General features: G+C 43.1%; 3 protein-coding genes across 3 annotated transcripts; 1 reads left to right on the top strand and 2 right to left on the bottom strand.

Moving 5' to 3' along the window:
- Positions 1-2,396: 2,396 nt before the first annotated feature.
- On the top strand, positions 2,397-5,236 carry PHALS_09991 (Immunoglobulin-like fold; the record flags this gene model as incomplete). Its single annotated transcript, XM_024725337.1, has 2 exons — positions 2,397-5,097; positions 5,202-5,236. 2 exons carry the CDS (start codon positions 2,397-2,399, stop codon positions 5,234-5,236), a joined length of 2,736 nt encoding a protein of 911 aa, XP_024576124.1.
- Positions 5,237-13,235: 7,999 nt separating this feature from the next.
- PHALS_09992 (uncharacterized protein) lies at positions 13,236-15,632 on the bottom strand (the record flags this gene model as incomplete). The annotated part of the gene is made up of 1 exon (XM_024725338.1): positions 13,236-15,632. One exon carries the CDS (start codon positions 15,630-15,632, stop codon positions 13,236-13,238), a length of 2,397 nt encoding a protein of 798 aa, XP_024576125.1.
- A 720-nt stretch (positions 15,633-16,352) lies between these two features.
- On the bottom strand, positions 16,353-18,615 carry PHALS_09993 (uncharacterized protein; the record flags this gene model as incomplete). The annotated part of the gene is made up of 6 exons (XM_024725339.1): positions 16,353-16,404; positions 16,481-16,696; positions 16,772-17,012; positions 17,093-17,220; positions 17,281-18,409; positions 18,483-18,615. The coding sequence occupies 6 exons, from the start codon at positions 18,613-18,615 to the stop codon at positions 16,353-16,355; spliced, it is 1,899 nt and encodes a 632-aa protein (XP_024576126.1).
- Positions 18,616-18,617: the final 2 nt, after the last annotated feature.

Below are 18,617 nucleotides of genomic sequence, written 5' to 3' on the forward strand. Positions count from 1 at the left end.
ACCATTCCAATGTCCAGCACGTTAACCGTCTCGGTCCAGTGCTCTCGCCAATAGCGCATTTGTCTCCTAGGCGAGGTGGGTTCATGACTCGCCAAAGCGCCAGCGGTAGACGTGCGCCCAAGGTCTTTGACCTCCAATCAATCCATGGCTCATCAAGTGCCATTCCTAGGATAAGGTCATACCTTGCATCCAATTCTAAGGCTAGACAGCGTTCCACGCTATCAAAGCCACGGAACTTGACTCCGAGGTCCACAGGGACCTTCGGGACTGTGACACATGTCCCCGTCGCTAAGCGAGCAGTGACGATGTCACTCAACCGCGCTTTCAGCGCCTCAGCATACAGCTGACTTCCTTCTATCGTGGAGCGTCGCCTTGCCCAGGGGGCAACCGTTCCGAAGGTGACGGGTGTCTCCACAGACAAAACACCGCTGTATCTTTGTGTGCTGCCGGGTAGCTCGGAGCTCTGCTCCCTCGTCCTCAGCATACTTGAAATCCATGGGCACAGGCCCGCTCGACGAGCTGTTGAGTGTGCATTTTAACCAAGTCGTGCCGACTTGAAATTGAATTCGGTATTCAATGCTACATTCACCGCCTCTTTATATGAAGATAGATGCACACGGAAGGTTCTGGCCACGCCAGTGCGGAGGCCTTCCATAAAGACGGTCACGGTGACCACCTCCGGAAGGGGGCCTGCTGCCATCCCGGCAATGAGAGTGCGCATCTCTTGGACAAAGTCCATCAATTCCTTGTTGCTCTGTTGGATGGCAAGGAAACGCGATCGCACGCTATAAGCTTAATTAGGTGGCAAGAACACTCGTGAGAGCTGCAATTTCAGCTCCGCCCAGGAGGGAAACACAGCTTCGACTAAAGGGCCGCACGTCAGTGCCCATTTTCGCGCTCGACCACCGAGCTTTGATATGACTAGCGCCACGCGCTGTTGCTCGGTCTGGAGCATGACGAATGCGATGGCCATCTCGACCTCTCTTTACCAGAGCAGGAGATTCTCTCCATCCTTCTCCTCGAAGACCTTAACGCTCACCATGAGCGGCTTAGGGCGGGAAAAATCATCCGTCACTGACAGTGGCGTCATAGACGCAAATGATGCAGACATCTTCTGTTGCAGGTGCTCTAGCAGCGCGTTTTCGTAATTTGAAAATGCCTCTAGTCGCGCACCGAGACCTTGCGCAGCAAGATATTGCACGCCCTCAGGGCCAGCAAAGACTTCAGCTTTTTAAGCCCGTCCTGTATGCCCTGAGGCAAAGAGGAAAATTGATCCATCCTCACAGAGGATCAGTCTAAACGAATCAGGTGTGGATGGACTACAAGTACTTCTAAGTGCAGCGGGGCTGTCGTAGCTTTGCGCTTCGAGGAAGCGTAACTTAGGTCACCGACCTTTCGTTCTATACTTAGAACAAGTACGAGTTTAGCGGATCGCAATCCGCTAACTCCAAAAGTAATTATTGCCTTAACCTAAGGCTAATTAACTCTTCCGTTTGAATCCAAAACTGACTTTATTTATTTTGTTCTGCGGCAAATCCGCCTAATTTAAATGTATAGATTTCGATTAATATGTATAGTATAATCTGAATACATGTATAACTACTGGCTATCCAGCCCCGTACCGTATTCTTTCTTTGGTGTTGTCACACCATGCCCATCTGGTGTGATACACACCCCTGTTACTAGGGTATGTGTAACCCTGTTACAATTGCAGAACCATGTTTTTGTCTGCTTGAACGATACCAAACCATACTTTAAACTACACGATGATAAGGCTTTTATTGAAGTATAGAACGAAATTGCATAAACATGGAAATACTGATCATATAATTGATTGCGGTTATCCACCAGGGTACTTCTGATATCCTCTCAAAGTCCGAGGGTCAACCGTCTGATGTATATAGCAACGAATTAACCCAGCAACTTGCACCGAGAAAGCATTATATCTCGATCCACGTCAGTCAACGCCAAAAGGTTATGATCGTCCGCCGTCTTAAGCATGCCAAAACAGTTACAGTCTTTCAGTAGTAAAAAACTATACAAATTTACCTGCTTATCATACGAGAGACAAATAAGTAATGTGTATATACGTCATGATATGGACACTATGTTACATCACCACTTATTGTACAAGATACGTCAAACAGATACGCTCAAATAAGGTTCTTATGATGTTAGAAATACTGCTTCTTTGCAAATTTAGGAGATCAAGTCTGTCATAGCATTGCGTCTATGTTTTTTCAAATTACTAAAATGTTTATACAAACACTATTGTCAAAATGCATGTGCTTTTTAATGGATTTTCTAGATATTCGTAAAATGCTTTTGATCGTCAATCCCGTTTAAAACGATATGATCATTATTAAGATCCGAAGTCTGATCTTTAACCGGCGCAAATGATGCGCTGCCTCTTGTTGACCACGCTGCTATTCGCATACAGCGCGTGGGGATCAAACACCACAAGACACGATTCAAGTGCCATTGCCAAATTACAACGTGATGCATTTTTTGAGGCACCACTGTCAAAACTGCTACATGTTCCGCTAAGCGGCAACGAAGCGCTGGATCTGGACGCGCGACTGCAGCGCGCGTTTATCCAGTGTCGAGAACTGGGCGTAACTTCCATTATGTACGAAGCTGCTAGTGATACAAGTATGGATGACGTAGTTTATTGTAGCCGTTTGCGCTATCTGCGGCACCAACGGCAGCATGTCCGTAATATGCGGGCAACGCTGGCGTCGCATCAGGTGGTGGCGGATGTTGAGCGTCAAGTGGAGACAAGAACCACAGATGATCTTACTTTTCAAGAATTTTTTGAGCTTTATACTGAGAAAGAGAAACCAGTCTTGCTGCAGCTAAAGGATAACGGTAAAGACTCAGTGGTAAAGCTCCTAGGATTAGAAACGTTAAGTAACAGCGACATTGCAGCGGAAAATGTTACTCATGACGCACCAGACAAACTGGAACGATTTCTTGATGTCTGCTTCAGCCAAAAGACTGAAACGCAGGGAAGTTTTGAGTTGAGACTGCTACAAATTGAAGACGAGGCGTGTAGCACAATGCTGAAGCATTTTTTTCGTGTGCCTATTTACATAACCCACGACTACGTACAACGAACCAATGCATCTCATGATAAACTATTCTTGCCGGCCGTCTTTATACTTCCTCCTGCTACTGACGTTGGATTGAGTGCTTCTCAAAGCTTCAAAGACATCGTAGCCTGTCCGTACGGATTGCACATGCTGGCGATCCCTCTCGAAGATGGTGCTCATGCACAAGTGACGCTGATTGACCGCAAATTTGAGCCGATCAACCTTCCGATTTTACTTGAAGAAACGCAAAAAGAAGTAGAAGTTACCTTGGACGCTAACGTGGCGATCTCAGCCGATGGTGGAAAGCTTTTGGACAATGATTACTTCCAGCACGTGCCAGAGCTATACAGTGCGATAGAGCTAAGAGTTGGCAATCTTCTGTTTATACCGGGCAGTATTATCACGAAGATGCATTCTTTGACTTCGTCAGCTCGAACGACAAAACTTTTACGATTTTGCTATTGCGACGCAGCCAATGTCAAGGAGGTGAAAGAAGCTGCTGGCCTCGATGTCCTTCTCCTGGCAAATGACACTAAAGACAATGGAGTTTATACTTTGCTGCGTCCACTTCAAACTCCAGGTTTTGATTCCTCCTTTTCTCGACGTCCTACTCTTACCGATACAAGTTGGAGTACTTACATAAAGTGGCCTCGCGATCCTGCATTTTTGACCAAAAGAAACAGAAGATATCAACCCAATGATGACGACGACGACAAAATAGAAGAGCAGTTATCACGTCGTGAGCGACTAAAGCAATGGCAGGATGACAAGAGATGGGAAAGTTACATCGCATCGCTTACGTTGCCAGTTGCGTGGCCACCTCTTGTTGTCAATACCACCCGCACGACAGCTACTCTTCGATGGCAAGAACTTTATCAGCCTATGAAGAACGATCGAACTGAATATGGATACGAGGTGAGTTGGATTCGTGAAAATCAAGCTGGAATGACGACAGAGAACCTACAGGTGACACATGAGGCTATTAATGTGACTCAAAAACAGTTTAGACGCAGCAAATTACCTTCGACATTTTTTGGAGATGACTTCGATGGGCACGACCTTGAAGCAGTCATAACTGGCCTGCAAGCTGAAACTGCTTACTCCTTTTCAGTTCGCCTTGTTGTTGGAGAGGATCGAGGTGCGGCTAGCGGAATTTCTCGTCGTGTAGTAACGAGTCCTTGTACCCCACCTTCGCATATTCGTGGCGTTCCAGAGGTTGTCGACATGGAAGAAACGTGTGTGACTTTACGGTGGCTTGATGTCGAAGATGACGGGGGCAAAAAAATCGAGTTATATCTTGTATCAACTGAGAGACTGCCAGAAAAAGGTGAACAGGGCAACCGTGGCACACATGCAGGAGCAGATAATCGGGCACTTGTCGGTGAATATGAGAAAATCATTGCTGTAAATGCCAGCAGCGAAGTTAATCGAGAACAATTGACCTCAGGAGCAATGTGGCTATCGACCAAAATTTGTGGCCTCTTCTCTAATACAGCTTATATATTTCGAGTTGCTGCTATGAATGTACTAGGTGCTGGGCACTGGAGTCGCCGCAGTAACCATGTCGAGCTGTATCATCACTTGAAGCGCCTACTCATGCCCAAGAAAAGTGAGAGCTACTCTCAAGCCATCGCTATTCCAATGTTAAAAGGTGTCGGGGATCCTGGCTACACAGCTGTGAGTGGGGTCAGGATCTTGTCGCAAAGCGACTTATCTACGCTGGTTGCTCAAGATCCGCACAGCATTTATCGAGCCTCAGGGACGCAGGATGAAGACGCAACTCTGACTCATGTGGTGCTCTCCGACGTGCGAGAGCAAGTGCAACTGATGAGCCATAACGACGGAGCTTTTACCGTGGAGCGTACATTTGAGGCTTGGACGGGCCATTATAGTCCACGGCTGTATGACGTGTCTGCAGAATTAATTCTAGCAGATCCACCTGATGCTTCTCAGCCGTTGCGCAATTCAATTGCAGTTCGCGATCGAATTGTTCTAGCAATACGAGGTAAAGTGCCATTTGTGTTCAAACTACATTTTGCTCAGCGAGCTGGTGCTTTGGGAGTTATCATCGCTGACGCAAACGGGACTTGTGGTGGTGGTTTTGACCAGAGCTGTGTACCCGGAGCCGACAAAACGCGAGGTGAAGGGTTTGCAGCACAAGATCAACATATTTTATGGAGACAAGCACATATCCCTTGCGTTTTGGTGTTGCAGGAGGCGGCACAGGAGTTGCTGAATCAGCTTGATTCGAAAGCGTTCTTGAATTAAATAGAAAAATGCTTCATGACGTCGATGAGAGGCACTTGCATAACTTAAACTAAATTCTCCCTCTTAATTTGTCAATGTCAACAGCGCCGGCAGCCGGTAGGGTATGCTATGCAGATGTCTTGTTATAGTCCTGTCCTTTTTTAGGTGGAGCGCAGGCTTCCATTCAACTTTTGGAGCAGTGCTGTATTCAGCGCTCGGATATCAATTATCTTTATCTCAGTTGTTATGGGTTGGCCTTTTCGACAATATATGCATCACTAACATTGTAGTCAAAGCGACGTAAAAAAAGCATCTTGCATGGCATAGCTACTTCTCGGATGCCAATATGTCTTGTTTACTGAGTAAACATATGCACCGATTGATTTTACATTTAAATATGCGATGTGGCTGATAACCCACTAGAAGCGTTTTCAACCTATGTCCTGATGGAAGCGTAGACGCAAAAGACGCAGAAAATATCATAGGCGAGTACATCATGCAGTCCTGCTACACACCAATCTAGTATGATTTTGAGACACTTTGCGGTTGGCGATCCAAATCTGAAATCGGTAACCGCTCTAACTTGCTATGACAACGCTGTGAGATACCTCCAAGAAGGCCTCGACCGATTGTCGGTGAAAACACAGTCAGCTTTCATTATGAGGCCTAGTCTCCAGCGCTTCAAGCGCAAATACAAGAAACCTCTCTCTCTATGGATGAGAGAAGCTAAGATGACTATAAATCCGGCCATGCTCTTGACGAATTAGTAGCTAGCCGTACCAGCAATTCCCAAAATAGGATTATCGCTCAAGAGTGGACAGTACCATACAGTATCGCTGTGGATGGAGCATTGCTGACCTGGAAAATTTCGAAGGCACTTATTTCGCGATTGTTCACGTTGCTAAATCAGGTGTACTGTGTGCGATCGAAGTTTTTGTCTTTCCTCGGTGGATGCAAAAACCTGCGGTCTATCTTTAATAGGTGAGAGAGCTCATCGCCGTTATGGCGGCGGACACTCACCATCTTCTTTATGGGTTTTTAGACAGGCAGAACTTATACCGAGACTTTTGCTTCGATTAAGGTGTGGGTGTTTAATTGATGGCTAAACGCAATTTCTGTGTTGCGGTGTGCAGAAAGCGGAAGCTCGATGAGAGCTCCAGATGTATTGGACCTCAGCCATGCCAAGGATGACGAAAGCAACCTTTGAGCCTCCGAGAAGCCACGTTGTAATGGGGTTACACGTACCCTGGTAACAGGTGTGTGTCAAACGAGATAGGTATGGTGTGACCACACCCAAAGAAGAATACGGTATGTGGTTAGGTAGCCAGTAGTTATGCATGTATCTAGATTTTACTATATATATTTAGTATATTTAGGAGAATCTAAACATTTAATATTAGGCGGCTTTGCCACAGATAAAAATAATAAAAATTAGTTTTGAATTTAAACCTAAGAGTCTATTAGCCTTAGTTAAGGGACTTACTACTCTTGGAGGTAGCGGATTGCGATCCGCTACACTCGTATTGGTTCTTGTAAAGAACGAAAGGTCGGTGACTATAATTACGCTTCCTTAAGCGCAAAGCGACGGCAGCCCCGCTGCACACATGGTTTTCGCTGATGGTACATCTGCAGAAGTATCAAACATAAGCGCCCTGGCCCTGTTTCTATCGGTTAGAAGGGACGAGAAAAGTTGTCCATCATACCCTCATAGGATAAGTTGAATCTCAAAAGGATTGGCAGGCCTTTTTAGAAATCTTGAGTTTGTTTGAACGTTGTGGTCAACGGGACTCAGCCATCAAGGAGGGAATCTCTTAGATCGGTGAAGCTCACAGCCAGAATTGTTGGCTATCAACAGCAATGTCATGGTCTTTATGAAACCGTTCGAAGCCCTCGTGCTGCGTGGAATTTTGCAATGGCAGCATTCTAATGTTAAGCTAAAGCCTCATATATCGCGTGACCTGGGCTTTGGATAGATCAAGAGCTGATGATTTAGGCTATACGGCCTCTTCATCGGTTATGAAATTGCTGAGTTTTGAATCCTTCTCTGATAAAAAGCGGGGCGCATTGGATTGAGCATGAAGATGCGGTAGTATCGCTTCAGTATGGCAGTTGATCCCCAATGATATTGCCAAGTGTCCGAACAATGTTTCGAGGCATTAGTGGCATTAAGCCGCGGTCACAAGATGAGACAGCAAATTGCGATTATAAACTCGCTGAGACAGAAAGTAGTGACTGAACGTTGTCGTCCTCAGTATGTACCTATGGTGGGACGTCAACTTTCAGTTGTAACCTTTATTTCCTGTTCTAGAGCCGGTTTAGACGATGTTTATTGCGATCTCTTTCTCTAAGGTTGGTAAGCCGGGCTCCGTTAGTCACATCTTTAGAAATCAGGTACCACGGAAGACCAATATGTGTTACGAGAAAATGGTATTGATGATTTGGTAATACCGTGCAGCGCACCAATGTTGCGGATTAGTGAAGGTCTACGAGTTTGTGGCTTAAAATGCTATTCTCTTTATGTATGAAGTGACCTAGGAAATGCACTTCGTTATCTCCGGAAGATAGAAATGCGCCTACTGAAACGTTGTCACTCGAAAATGTTGGCAAACAGCTGCTGAGTAGCGAAGCCACTGAAATCGTACAGCTCTCATGCGAGGATAAACTGAGTATTCTTCCGTGATAAATGATTTCATTAATGAGTTTCTGAGTATGAGATATGAGCAGCAAAACTCAATTTTTCGCACGGGTTGATATTGCCTTCATTGAAGATTTATCCTGACGGTGACACCACCCATGTTGCCCTAAATTGGAGAGCGTCGCAGTATTAATCTGGATCCTGAAACAAAAATGCAGATTTACAAGGAGATGTACTGACGGAAGAAAACGGTAAGACGCATTTAATTCATCTTTCGTGTAAAGCGCAAAGCGGATTCTGTGAGAGAGTCTCCCCTCGCGACGCCGACTCTCTTAATCAGAAAGGCCTTTGGTAAGTACCAAATTGTACAAGCGTAGACTGAAGTGAATGCCGTCACAATTGTGGCGGAAAGCCGACTTATAGAAAGTGCTTGCTGCAAAATAGCATAGTCCGCTGCATTTTGTATGATGGATTTAGCTAGACACTGCGTTTTGGAGCAAAAGGTATAGCTACAGCAAAATATTACTCTCGGCAACACCTGTTCAACACAATGCCGTTACATGCGCCGCGTATATGTGTCAAGCGAATAGCGGAATGTTGTGTAAATAAGCCGCCTTACTATGCACCTTCGCAGTAGTAAATGAAGGCAAACTATCATCACACTGACAACAGCTGTGATACACATCAACCGCGTAAATGGAATTGACTACGTGCTAACGTATAGCGGAAACCGCGTTTCACAGCAAAGCCATGGCTACAGCGAATCAAAGCTCTTGGCAACACGTGACGTTTCTCTCGGCAACACGTGTTAAGCACAATCCCGTTACATACGCCGGGTACAATTGACAAGCGAAGAGCGGAATGTCATGTAAATAAGTCGCCTCGGAGTGCACTCTCACAGTGGTAGATAAATGCATACTATCATCACACTGACAATAGGTGTGATACGCATCAACCGCTTAAATGGAATTCACTATGTGCTAAGGTTTGATACAGTTAACCAGACACCACGTTTCAAAGCAGAAGCCATGGTGTTACAGGGTGACACCTGCCGAGTGTGCATTGGAGTTACATATATTCTATTATAAAAGGGCGGCTCACACAGCTCTCGTACCATGTTCTGTGCCCATGTCCTAGTTGCTAACTATCTTCAACTGCTCGTGATAAATCTCAATATCTCACCCACGTGGATGAGTTTCCAAGCGGGATGCGCAAGGAGTAGCTAGTTAGGCATAGGGACATTTAACAGCAACGTATATCGCCCTGTGATATAGATGAACAGGCTATGTACAAACTATAACGTCAAAATATTCCTTCATAGTTGCGCAGAGCACGGGTTGTCGGGTGTGATGACTCACCTGAAACACTTGCGAGCAGTGATCGAGTGAATACGATTCATCAAGCTTTTTCCATTTTGGACAAAATGATCTTTGATGACAACGGTGTTCGCTTTCTGGATGTCTTTATTGGTAAGCAAGGCCTGCGGGCAGATCTCGCAAAAAGAAAGTTTTTTCACGATTGTCAAGCGCCAATGTCTCAAAAAGGCTTGAGAAAACGGCTTGGTCTGGTCTATTACTTGCACAAGTATAGTGCGAATGATGCCAAGTTCACCAGTTTCCATGTAGTGATGGCAAATAATGATAAAGCGCGTTGAATAGCGGCATTCGTGTCTGCGATGACACATCTCGTGTGTGCCCCAGTAACCATTCTTTGTAAATCAAATCGACCATTTTATGTCGCTTAATGCGCTTCATAATTTGTCAAAATCTGAGAATGATTCCACGCGAAAGTCAGAAGGCTTAGCGGATGTAGTATTAGAATCTCACCATCTTCAAACTGACATGTTGCAGCGGGGCTGCCGTAGCTTTCTCCTTAGAGGATGCGTACTAAGGTTTTCCACCTTATGTTGTATTTCAGAACCAGTACGAGTGTAGCGGATCGCAATCCCCTACATCCAAGGGTACTGAAAAACCTTGACCATGCAAAGACGCTTTTCCGTTTAAAACTGAAACCGAACTGAATTGTTTATCCGCGGCAGAGCTGCTATGTCTAAAACCTTTCTGAGTCAGGTTTGGGTAATTTACGCGCCTGTTGTTCCTAATTAAATAATAAAATGGAATTAATATGCATAACTACTGAAGTCCTGCCACGTAGTGGCTTCTTGATACGGTGTAGCCACACCATTGTGTGATTTTACCGACTTGTGTATCCAACACACACACCATCTTGTGTGACCCACCCTTTCATACAAAGGTACGTGAACCCCGTTACACTTGTGATCAAGATCGGTTTGTAAAGCTTCCGGCACACTTGCTTGGCTCTAAGCAGTTGGTAATATACAAGAACCATGCATCGTCACACATAGCGACGTTGTCACCACACCGCTCACAGAGTGGTCACCCACGATCCAATCCACCTGCAAAGGGAGGTTACGTACGGGTTTGCTAATTGAGGTTGCTACCGTATTTGTTCGCCCTGCTAACAAGCTATCGTATTTCACGATGGCGATGCCGCAAATCTGTGAGGCGATATGTATAGCGTACGGGTCAGACGCAACATGTATTGTGTTGTTGAAAGAATCTGTGTGCAAGTAAAGCTTTTTAAAGGTTAGATATAGCTCTATTGCTTAGTAGACTGCGCGACTTCAACGCAATTTCTTATTTGAGCATCTTCTGAATCATCGCACCTGAACGATTAAATTTCAACGTGTGGAGACGCGGACCTTATGTACAAAACATTTTACCCTTCGAGTAGCCACCTCGCAAGAAAAGAATGCATACAGCTTTGTGAGCGCTAGGTAACAGTGGTTTTAGATCTATAAGGGGATATGATACGATGATATGGTTAGTGAAAAAGGATGATTTGAAAATGCATAAATACCAAAACCATGAAAATACAGAACGCAAATATACCAAAGTATGATACAATGATATGAATTGTAGCAACCTATATATATAATTGTTCACGCAGACCAAAACATGATACTACAATACTAAAATATCCAAAATTGATACATCGATATGAATAGTATTAAAGTGTGGTTTGAAATTGCTCTAGAAGACAAAAATAATACAACAATACTCAAGAAAATAAAATATGATACGATGGTATGATTATTATTGAAGTATGGTACGAAACTGCGTAAATATATCAATACATGGCAATACAAAATGCAAATACGTTAGAATATGAACTGTTATTTAGATAGTCTTAACGTCTGGTACAAAATTACTCAGACAGACCAAAACATGCTGCTACAATACATTAGTATAATTCTTATTAAAGTATAGTACGAAACTGCATAAGCGATACAAACCGCGCGTATGTCAAAAATAAGCAACTATGATATGAAAAGTTTTAAAATTGGTACGAAATTGCTAAAGCAGACCAAGACATGGTTCGACAATACTCAAAAATATCAACATAGGCACAAATATTTGGTTTTTAGTAATGATTAGCTCGAAATTGCATAAAAACACCAAAACATGGCAAAATAAAACGTAAAAATAAGAAAATATGCATTTATAATATGATTGGAATTAAAGTATGGTACGTAATTGCTTAAGCAGACCAAAGGATGGTGCTATAACACTAGAAAAATCAAAATATGGTACGATGATATGGTTTTTATTAAAGTATGGTACCAAATTGCATAAATATACCAAAACATGGCAATAAATAGGACAAATACGACAAAAAAGGAATTTATGATATGATTTGTAACAAAGTATGGTACGAAATAGCTCATGCAGACTAAAACATGGTACTACTATGCTAAATTATGTCATAGATTGGTACGATGATATGGATTTTATCAAAATATGGTACCACATTGGATAAATATACCAAAATATGGCAATAAATAAGACAAATATGACAAAAAAGGCATATATGATATGATTGGTAACAAAGTATGGTACGAAATAGCTCATGCAGACCAAAATTTGGTACTACAATGCTAAAACGTATCAAAATATGGTACGATGATACGATTTTTATTAAAGTATGGTACCAAGTTGCATAAATATACCAAAATATGGCAATAATTAAGACGAATATGACAAAAAAGGCATTTATAATATGCTTTTTAACATAGTATGGTAAGAATTAGCTAATGCGACCAAAACATGACACAACAATACTTAACATTTTTAAAATGTGGTACGATGGGTATGGATTTTATCAGAGTATGGTACCAAATGTATAAAATACCCAAAATATGGCAGTACGTATGTGATTCGTAACGAAGTATGGTACGGAATTGTTCAATCAGACCAACACATGGTACTACATTGCTGAAATATATCAAAATATGATACAATGATGTGGTAATTTATTCTATTATGGTACGAAATTAAATAAACTACCAAAAACATGACAGGTTTGGCGGAACGTCGCAACGCTATTCCGATTCGGCGCAAGAAGCTATAATGTAAATTGACGAATATGGCGGGCATGTGTGCAGTAGAGCCGTTGTCCATTTTCGACCGCTCGGTTTTGCTGTGGGCGGTGCAGCAGTCCAAATGTGGTGGCGATTACGAGCGCACATTATGGCGACCAAACCGCACCGCTGCGTCGCTCTGGTGGTGGCCACAGGCCATTACGCACCATGCAAGATTTCTTTTACAACGAGATTATAAAGAAGTGCCTCAACTTTGTTAACAAAGCGTGGTTACCTGACGTGGGTGCTGCTATTTATGCATCTCTCCACAAGAAAGACGACTCTGAATAGAAATTCGCTGCGACACAGCACCAGGTTTCAAATTTTATTGCTCACTACGATCTTTACTACGTCGTCCTACCAACGTGTTTATTCTGAATCGTAAATACCAGCAATGGAAAGTTTTCGATTGGACTCACATTTTGAAGAAAGTCAAGCAAAATGCCAGACGTTCGACATCAAGATGTGTGCAATTCGTGTGGACTCACTCCTAATTTTCGGGCTGGTGATATCTGCATTTGTCGATACTATGTACACTCAAACCAATGCGTGGAAGTAGGGTGACCAGGTGGCATACACCACATTTGGCACTTCCAGGACACCGCCAGTCCGTTTTCTAATCGAGAAACTCCGTTCGTAATGCATTGCGCTTGACAACCTCAAAATCGTTGCCACGTCATATCATCAAAAAAATTGAAATCGAGATCTCGCACTAAATTCTTTGTTGGATACGTAGTTTCTTAATCATATGCGCTACAAAATTTGATTTTCATTTAATTAAAACGATCTTTATGGCAAGTATACCTGAAAAACAATTCAATCATAAACGCGGAAACTTGCCCTCGCTCGATATATTTAAATCTTTACTTCGACTATCAGCTTGATATAACTTCGAATCAGCAAATAGCCATTCTGCATCTAAGTTTTCAGAAACATCAACAACGAGGATTGGGACCTGAGGCTCAATGTCTAAATTCTCACAAATTGGTTTTAAAAACCGATTGCTATTAACAGAACCAACAGCATAAACTTCAATCCTTCCATCCTTGGTCACCGCGACACTTTTTAATTCAATTTCGCCGGTCCTACGTGTATTATTTTTGTCTGGGATAAGCGACTCGAGTCCTTTGGCTATAAGACGAATGCCATCGAGCGAAACGTAGTTCCGACGTAAATCAACTTCTCGAATCATGTTTGTAGTTTGAGATGCGAGATTCAAAACCATTTTTTTTACTAGTACAAGAATTCGACCCATTCCTTCGCTTGTAAGACGATTACAGCGCAGATCAACTCGTTGTAGCTGTCGTTCATACTCTTTACTCCCTAACAAGCTCAATATTGGCGGCAGGTCATCATCAACGAGCCAGCATTTTCGTAGATCAAAGATACCCAAAAAGCAATTCGAAGTGGCTTTGCCAAGTACATCCGTGTATTTTCTTACAAGTTTTGACTTTGCACTTTGAACCGCGCGAAATTCTGTCAATAAGTCTGAAAACTCTTTCTTGAGGCGTTGTTTTTTTTCATGAATTTGTCTCTTTTTATCCGCATACTTTCGAACATTGCTTTCAGTTTGCTGACGAAGTGCCTCGAGCTGATTTTCCGACCGATCCTTTTTTAACTTAACTGCAATTCTTGCCTCTGACTCAAACTCCACCCCTTTGTTATTGTCATTTATTCGACCTTTTTTCTTCGACGAGAGAGCTTCTTGCGCACTCAAAAGTTGTTTTGTGTCTAGAATTAGCAGTTCTCGCTGCTTATCCTGTGCAAATCGTTTGTCCAGCTGCTCCTTCACTTCCTCATGTTGTCTTTGTAATTTTGCGAGCTCACGCTTCTCGGTGGCCAACATCTTGCGTTGTTCTTCAACTTGTTTCGCAGCATTTGTCTTCTCCAATGCCATCTCCTTCTCAATTTTTTTCTTCCATTCAAAAGAGTCTTGCAACACTCGTTCAAACTCTCGTATCTGGCACTGGCATGCCAACAGTTGCTCATCAGCGCTTTCGCGACATACAATCGCCTCATGAAGTTGAGATTCGATAATTTGCAACTGAAGTGTAAGCTCATACTGTTTATTGCGTCGCATGACAAGTTCCCCCTGAAGTTTTTCAATCTCCATCTGATAATTTGAATTCGACACAAATAATTCCTTTTGCATCATTTCACGCTCGCGGCGAGCTTTCTCCTGCAAACCATTCACTAATAATATCTTTCCCTCTGCTTGCATAGTTTTATTAAGAACTTCCACTTCGCTCTCAGCCGAGCGCTTAGTATATTCACGAAGTGAAGTTCGTAGCTGCTCACATTCCCGTTCCTTTACATCAAGTCGTGATTTTAAATCATCTACCACCAATTCTGAAGCTTCCAAAGTCTTCAGTAATTTGGCATTTTGTGTTGTCGCAATATTTATTGCTTTCTCGCATCCTTCAGCCTGACTGAGCCCAGCCTGCAAAGTCTCAATTTCGGCTTCCAAACGATTGATCTTGCGTTGTTGTTGCATCAAATCATTTTCCTTCGAAGTGACATTAATTTGCAGTCTCTCTAATGCTGATTCTTGCTCACCTAGCTGCACGCGTAGTCTATCGTATTGACCCGAGAGCAACCACACTTCGCGCGTCTTGGCGTCAATTGCTTCATCACGTAGTCGAATAAGCTGATTTTCTCGAAAACTTCGAGGCGACAGGCATGCGTCTACTTTTTGAGGTTGCAAATCCTCGACAGTCTTCTCAAGCCGACGGATGATTGCCTGTTGTTGACCCACCTCCTTTCGAAGCTCCTTCTCTATTATTATTGCTGTAGATAATTCGTCATCTTTCTGACTCATTAGTTTTTCTCTTGCAGTCAGAGCTGCACACACCATTGAAAAAGCTTCTTCATTTTGTTTTACTTGCTCACGAAGCTCGTTTATGTGAGCATTTAATTGTTGCATCTCCAGTTCCGGAGTTTGAGACTCAACACACTTTGGGTCGAATTTTAAGTTTAGTTTCTTAATCTGCTCCAGCAATTCGTCGACATGCTCACTTTTTCGGGTAAGTAATACTTCCTTTGCATTGATTTCGGCTGCCTGTTCTTCTGCAAGCAGCTTGAGAACTTGACTTGAGTCATCTAACTTCGCGATTCTTTCCTTTAGCTGCTGAATGCGAGTTTGGACTGCATTGGAATCGCATAGATCTCCCTCTTGCTCCACTTCCTCTACGTTCGCTTCGACTAATTCATCCAACATAAATCGTCAAGGCTACGCTACTAGTTGGCTTATGTTTAAATAGAACAAACAAACAGTCGCGTCAAGACAAGTTGAAATCCATTGTGATTACCGAAGCTGGTATTTGTGATGATGACGTTCAATAAATACTGATAGCTGTAGCTCCAATGAAACGAGTATTTGTCAGTAGAGTCTAGAGCCCTGTAAAAAGATAAGATACAGAGAGTGAATCTATAGTGCACATCTAAAGAGTGAATTGTAATATGCCTAACGGCTACAGTACCCTTAGCCGTGCGTACCGAAGTTGATTTACCTAGCGACATGCATCTATTTATTCTCACATTACAAGCAATCCTGTCTTCGAGGAAAAGTATACTCAACAAACGATCGCTTCTACACGTTGGATATCATCAATTTTAGCCACAAAACATTTTTCCAAAACGTCAGGCACAATATAATACGCAAATGTGGCTTAATCTCTATGTGCTCACATATCAAGACGGCACTAGTCAGGTGGTATGCTTCCAGTAGAATAGCCAACACAATGTCTTCTTCAGTCATGTTTCAAATGCAACGGTCATTGATAAAGCTCTAATCTGGTCAGAAAGCAATTGTTGGGAGTTGGCTGATTATCCGCTGTAATTTATGCCTGTATCAGCCTCATATTACTTCAGCCAATTTGTATTGAAGTGAACTCAAAATACATCACGAACAAGCAAGCATATATTGCAGTTCCCATGCTCACAGAGGCGCTAAGAATGCGGCTACGCGTTGTTTTACATCATCTGCTGAACTTTAAGCACAAAAACATGATGCAAAGGTTACAATGGCCAGTGGACTTTCAGTCACAACTAAATAAATCCTCTAACCTTTGAGCTTCCAGCACCGTTTCTTCATTGTTTGCTGACTTGTGCACAGCCGCGTAATCGGGAATAATCCGCTGACCACGTCCATTGTCCCGTGCCTTTCCGTCCGCTGCTTTCTTTGCAACTTCATTCTTCATCGAAACAAGATCATGTAAGCAATCGTTGATACGTTTCGTTGCTTCAAACTCTTCTTTCATCGTCACTAGTTCATGGCAGCAACTGCAAGTTGATCAAAAAAGACGCAAGAATTGTATTACTAGAAAATATGCATGTTTGTCATAAGTGAAGGCGTACCCGTCCAGGATTCCGACGGTTCCATCAATAGAGACTTGACCACTTTCAACACGCTTAAATAATGCTTTTAGAGCGAAAAGCTTAATAAAAAACGTGTATGTCGTAATTGCTTCACGGCGAGATGACTCGCGCATGTAATTTTTGCCCAATCCACGAACTTGTTTATCTGTGTGCACAGCTTCACCATTTGGCAGAATGACTTGCGCCTTGCCTTCTGCAGCTCGAAGTGCTGCACGAGCATCTGAATCAAATGAATAAAGCGAATTGCATCAGAAATCACGCTATTTCAATGCACTCGTAAGACAACCTAAACATCATCACCTTTCATGTACTCAACGATTTCCTTGCGAAATATATCTGCATCAATTTGTGTGCGTTTCGACTTATTACGCAGATGAAATTTATTTTCATTCCGAAGAACTGTAAACACACTGCTGTATAGCACCCACCTGCAAAAAGAGACGTATCAATATAAGTTTCCACATTGTTTCAGATGACAGATAACAAACCCAGGAAATATCTCGTTCATAGCTGGTGAAAGTGATGGGATGACGTGAGCTGGCGTATTGATCAGGGCAAAAGGCATTGATAACAGCTGCGGCAGCATAGTGACTGCAGTCGCAACAACTGAATACGGAGCCTTTTCAAAATTACAAGGGAACTTGATATTGCACCCGAGTCCAAAAAAACAGCCTTCCCCCGGATAAAATTCCTGATCGGGGGCTTTCAACGTGTGATTACTACCAACGTTTGCTCCATACCCAACGTTGCCTTTCCCTTGTGGCCAAATCGAGGCAATTAGAAGGGCCTGATGGTGGAAACCCACAAAAGGCCCAACAAAACTTGACGTCACTTCACCTTCAGCAATCGAAGTATTCGGTCCGATCACTGAGCTTATGACAATGCCATGACGCTCTACATGAGTTGTATCACACAAGAAAGTGTCTTGAACAATACTAAGCGCCTCAATTGTCGAATTCCACTGCAAGATTGAGTCGGAAACATGACTTTTGTCTTTAATGACACTTGGCTCCTCTTTTGTCGATAGAATAGTCGAATTCACCACATCACTGTCTTCTATAGTCGCAAAATGTCCCACAAAAGACTCTTGCACACGATTACACCCACGTACTCGTGCGCTTTGCGCTACTATAGCCATTGGAGCTTTTACCGCTGCCACGTATTTATCAACAAATGAGTTATACGCAGTCAGAAAATCGACATCATTTCGTTGTGTGACGACAGCAACGCCCAATTTGAAGGAAAGGTCAGCTACAATTCGTAAATCACGACCACCAGTTTCTACTCCGACGTGCAGCGAGTTACCGTTAGCAGATACAACTGCATCTTTGTTTTTTGAACCCGTAACACTGGTACATTTAATGATAGATGCCTGTGCATCGACAAGCACGTCCCGAAGTACCATAGTGTCCTTCACAAGGGCTTCATCCAGCACAACTACGTTTTTTAGCGCCGAATTATAGACGCCGCTCGCAAATGAAATCCCGTCCACGTCGTGACAAAATGAAGCAGAGAAGCAGCCAAGTACAACTTTACCGTGAAATGTATTCTGTCGGATTAGCGATGTCTGCAATTGTGCTTCTGCGTTGGTCTTCCGCACGTTATGCCAATTTTCAGCTTAAAAGTTGCAGTTGAAGTCAAAGGCTATTTAATTGATACTCATAGGTAAACGTATGATATTCAAGCCTACCAGAGTTGCCATTTGCTTCGAGCGCACGAACCTCAGCATCCGAGAGCTCGTAATATTCACGAGTGAATATATCGCAGCGTGACTGAATGTAACAGACGTGGTCAGAGGCCAGCAACGATGAGAGATCGTCCATTG

Source organism: Plasmopara halstedii, assembly GCF_900000015.1.
Source record: "Plasmopara halstedii genome assembly, contig: Scaffold_444, whole genome shotgun sequence".
NCBI classification, from domain to species: Eukaryota; Oomycota; class Peronosporomycetes; order Peronosporales; family Peronosporaceae; genus Plasmopara; species Plasmopara halstedii.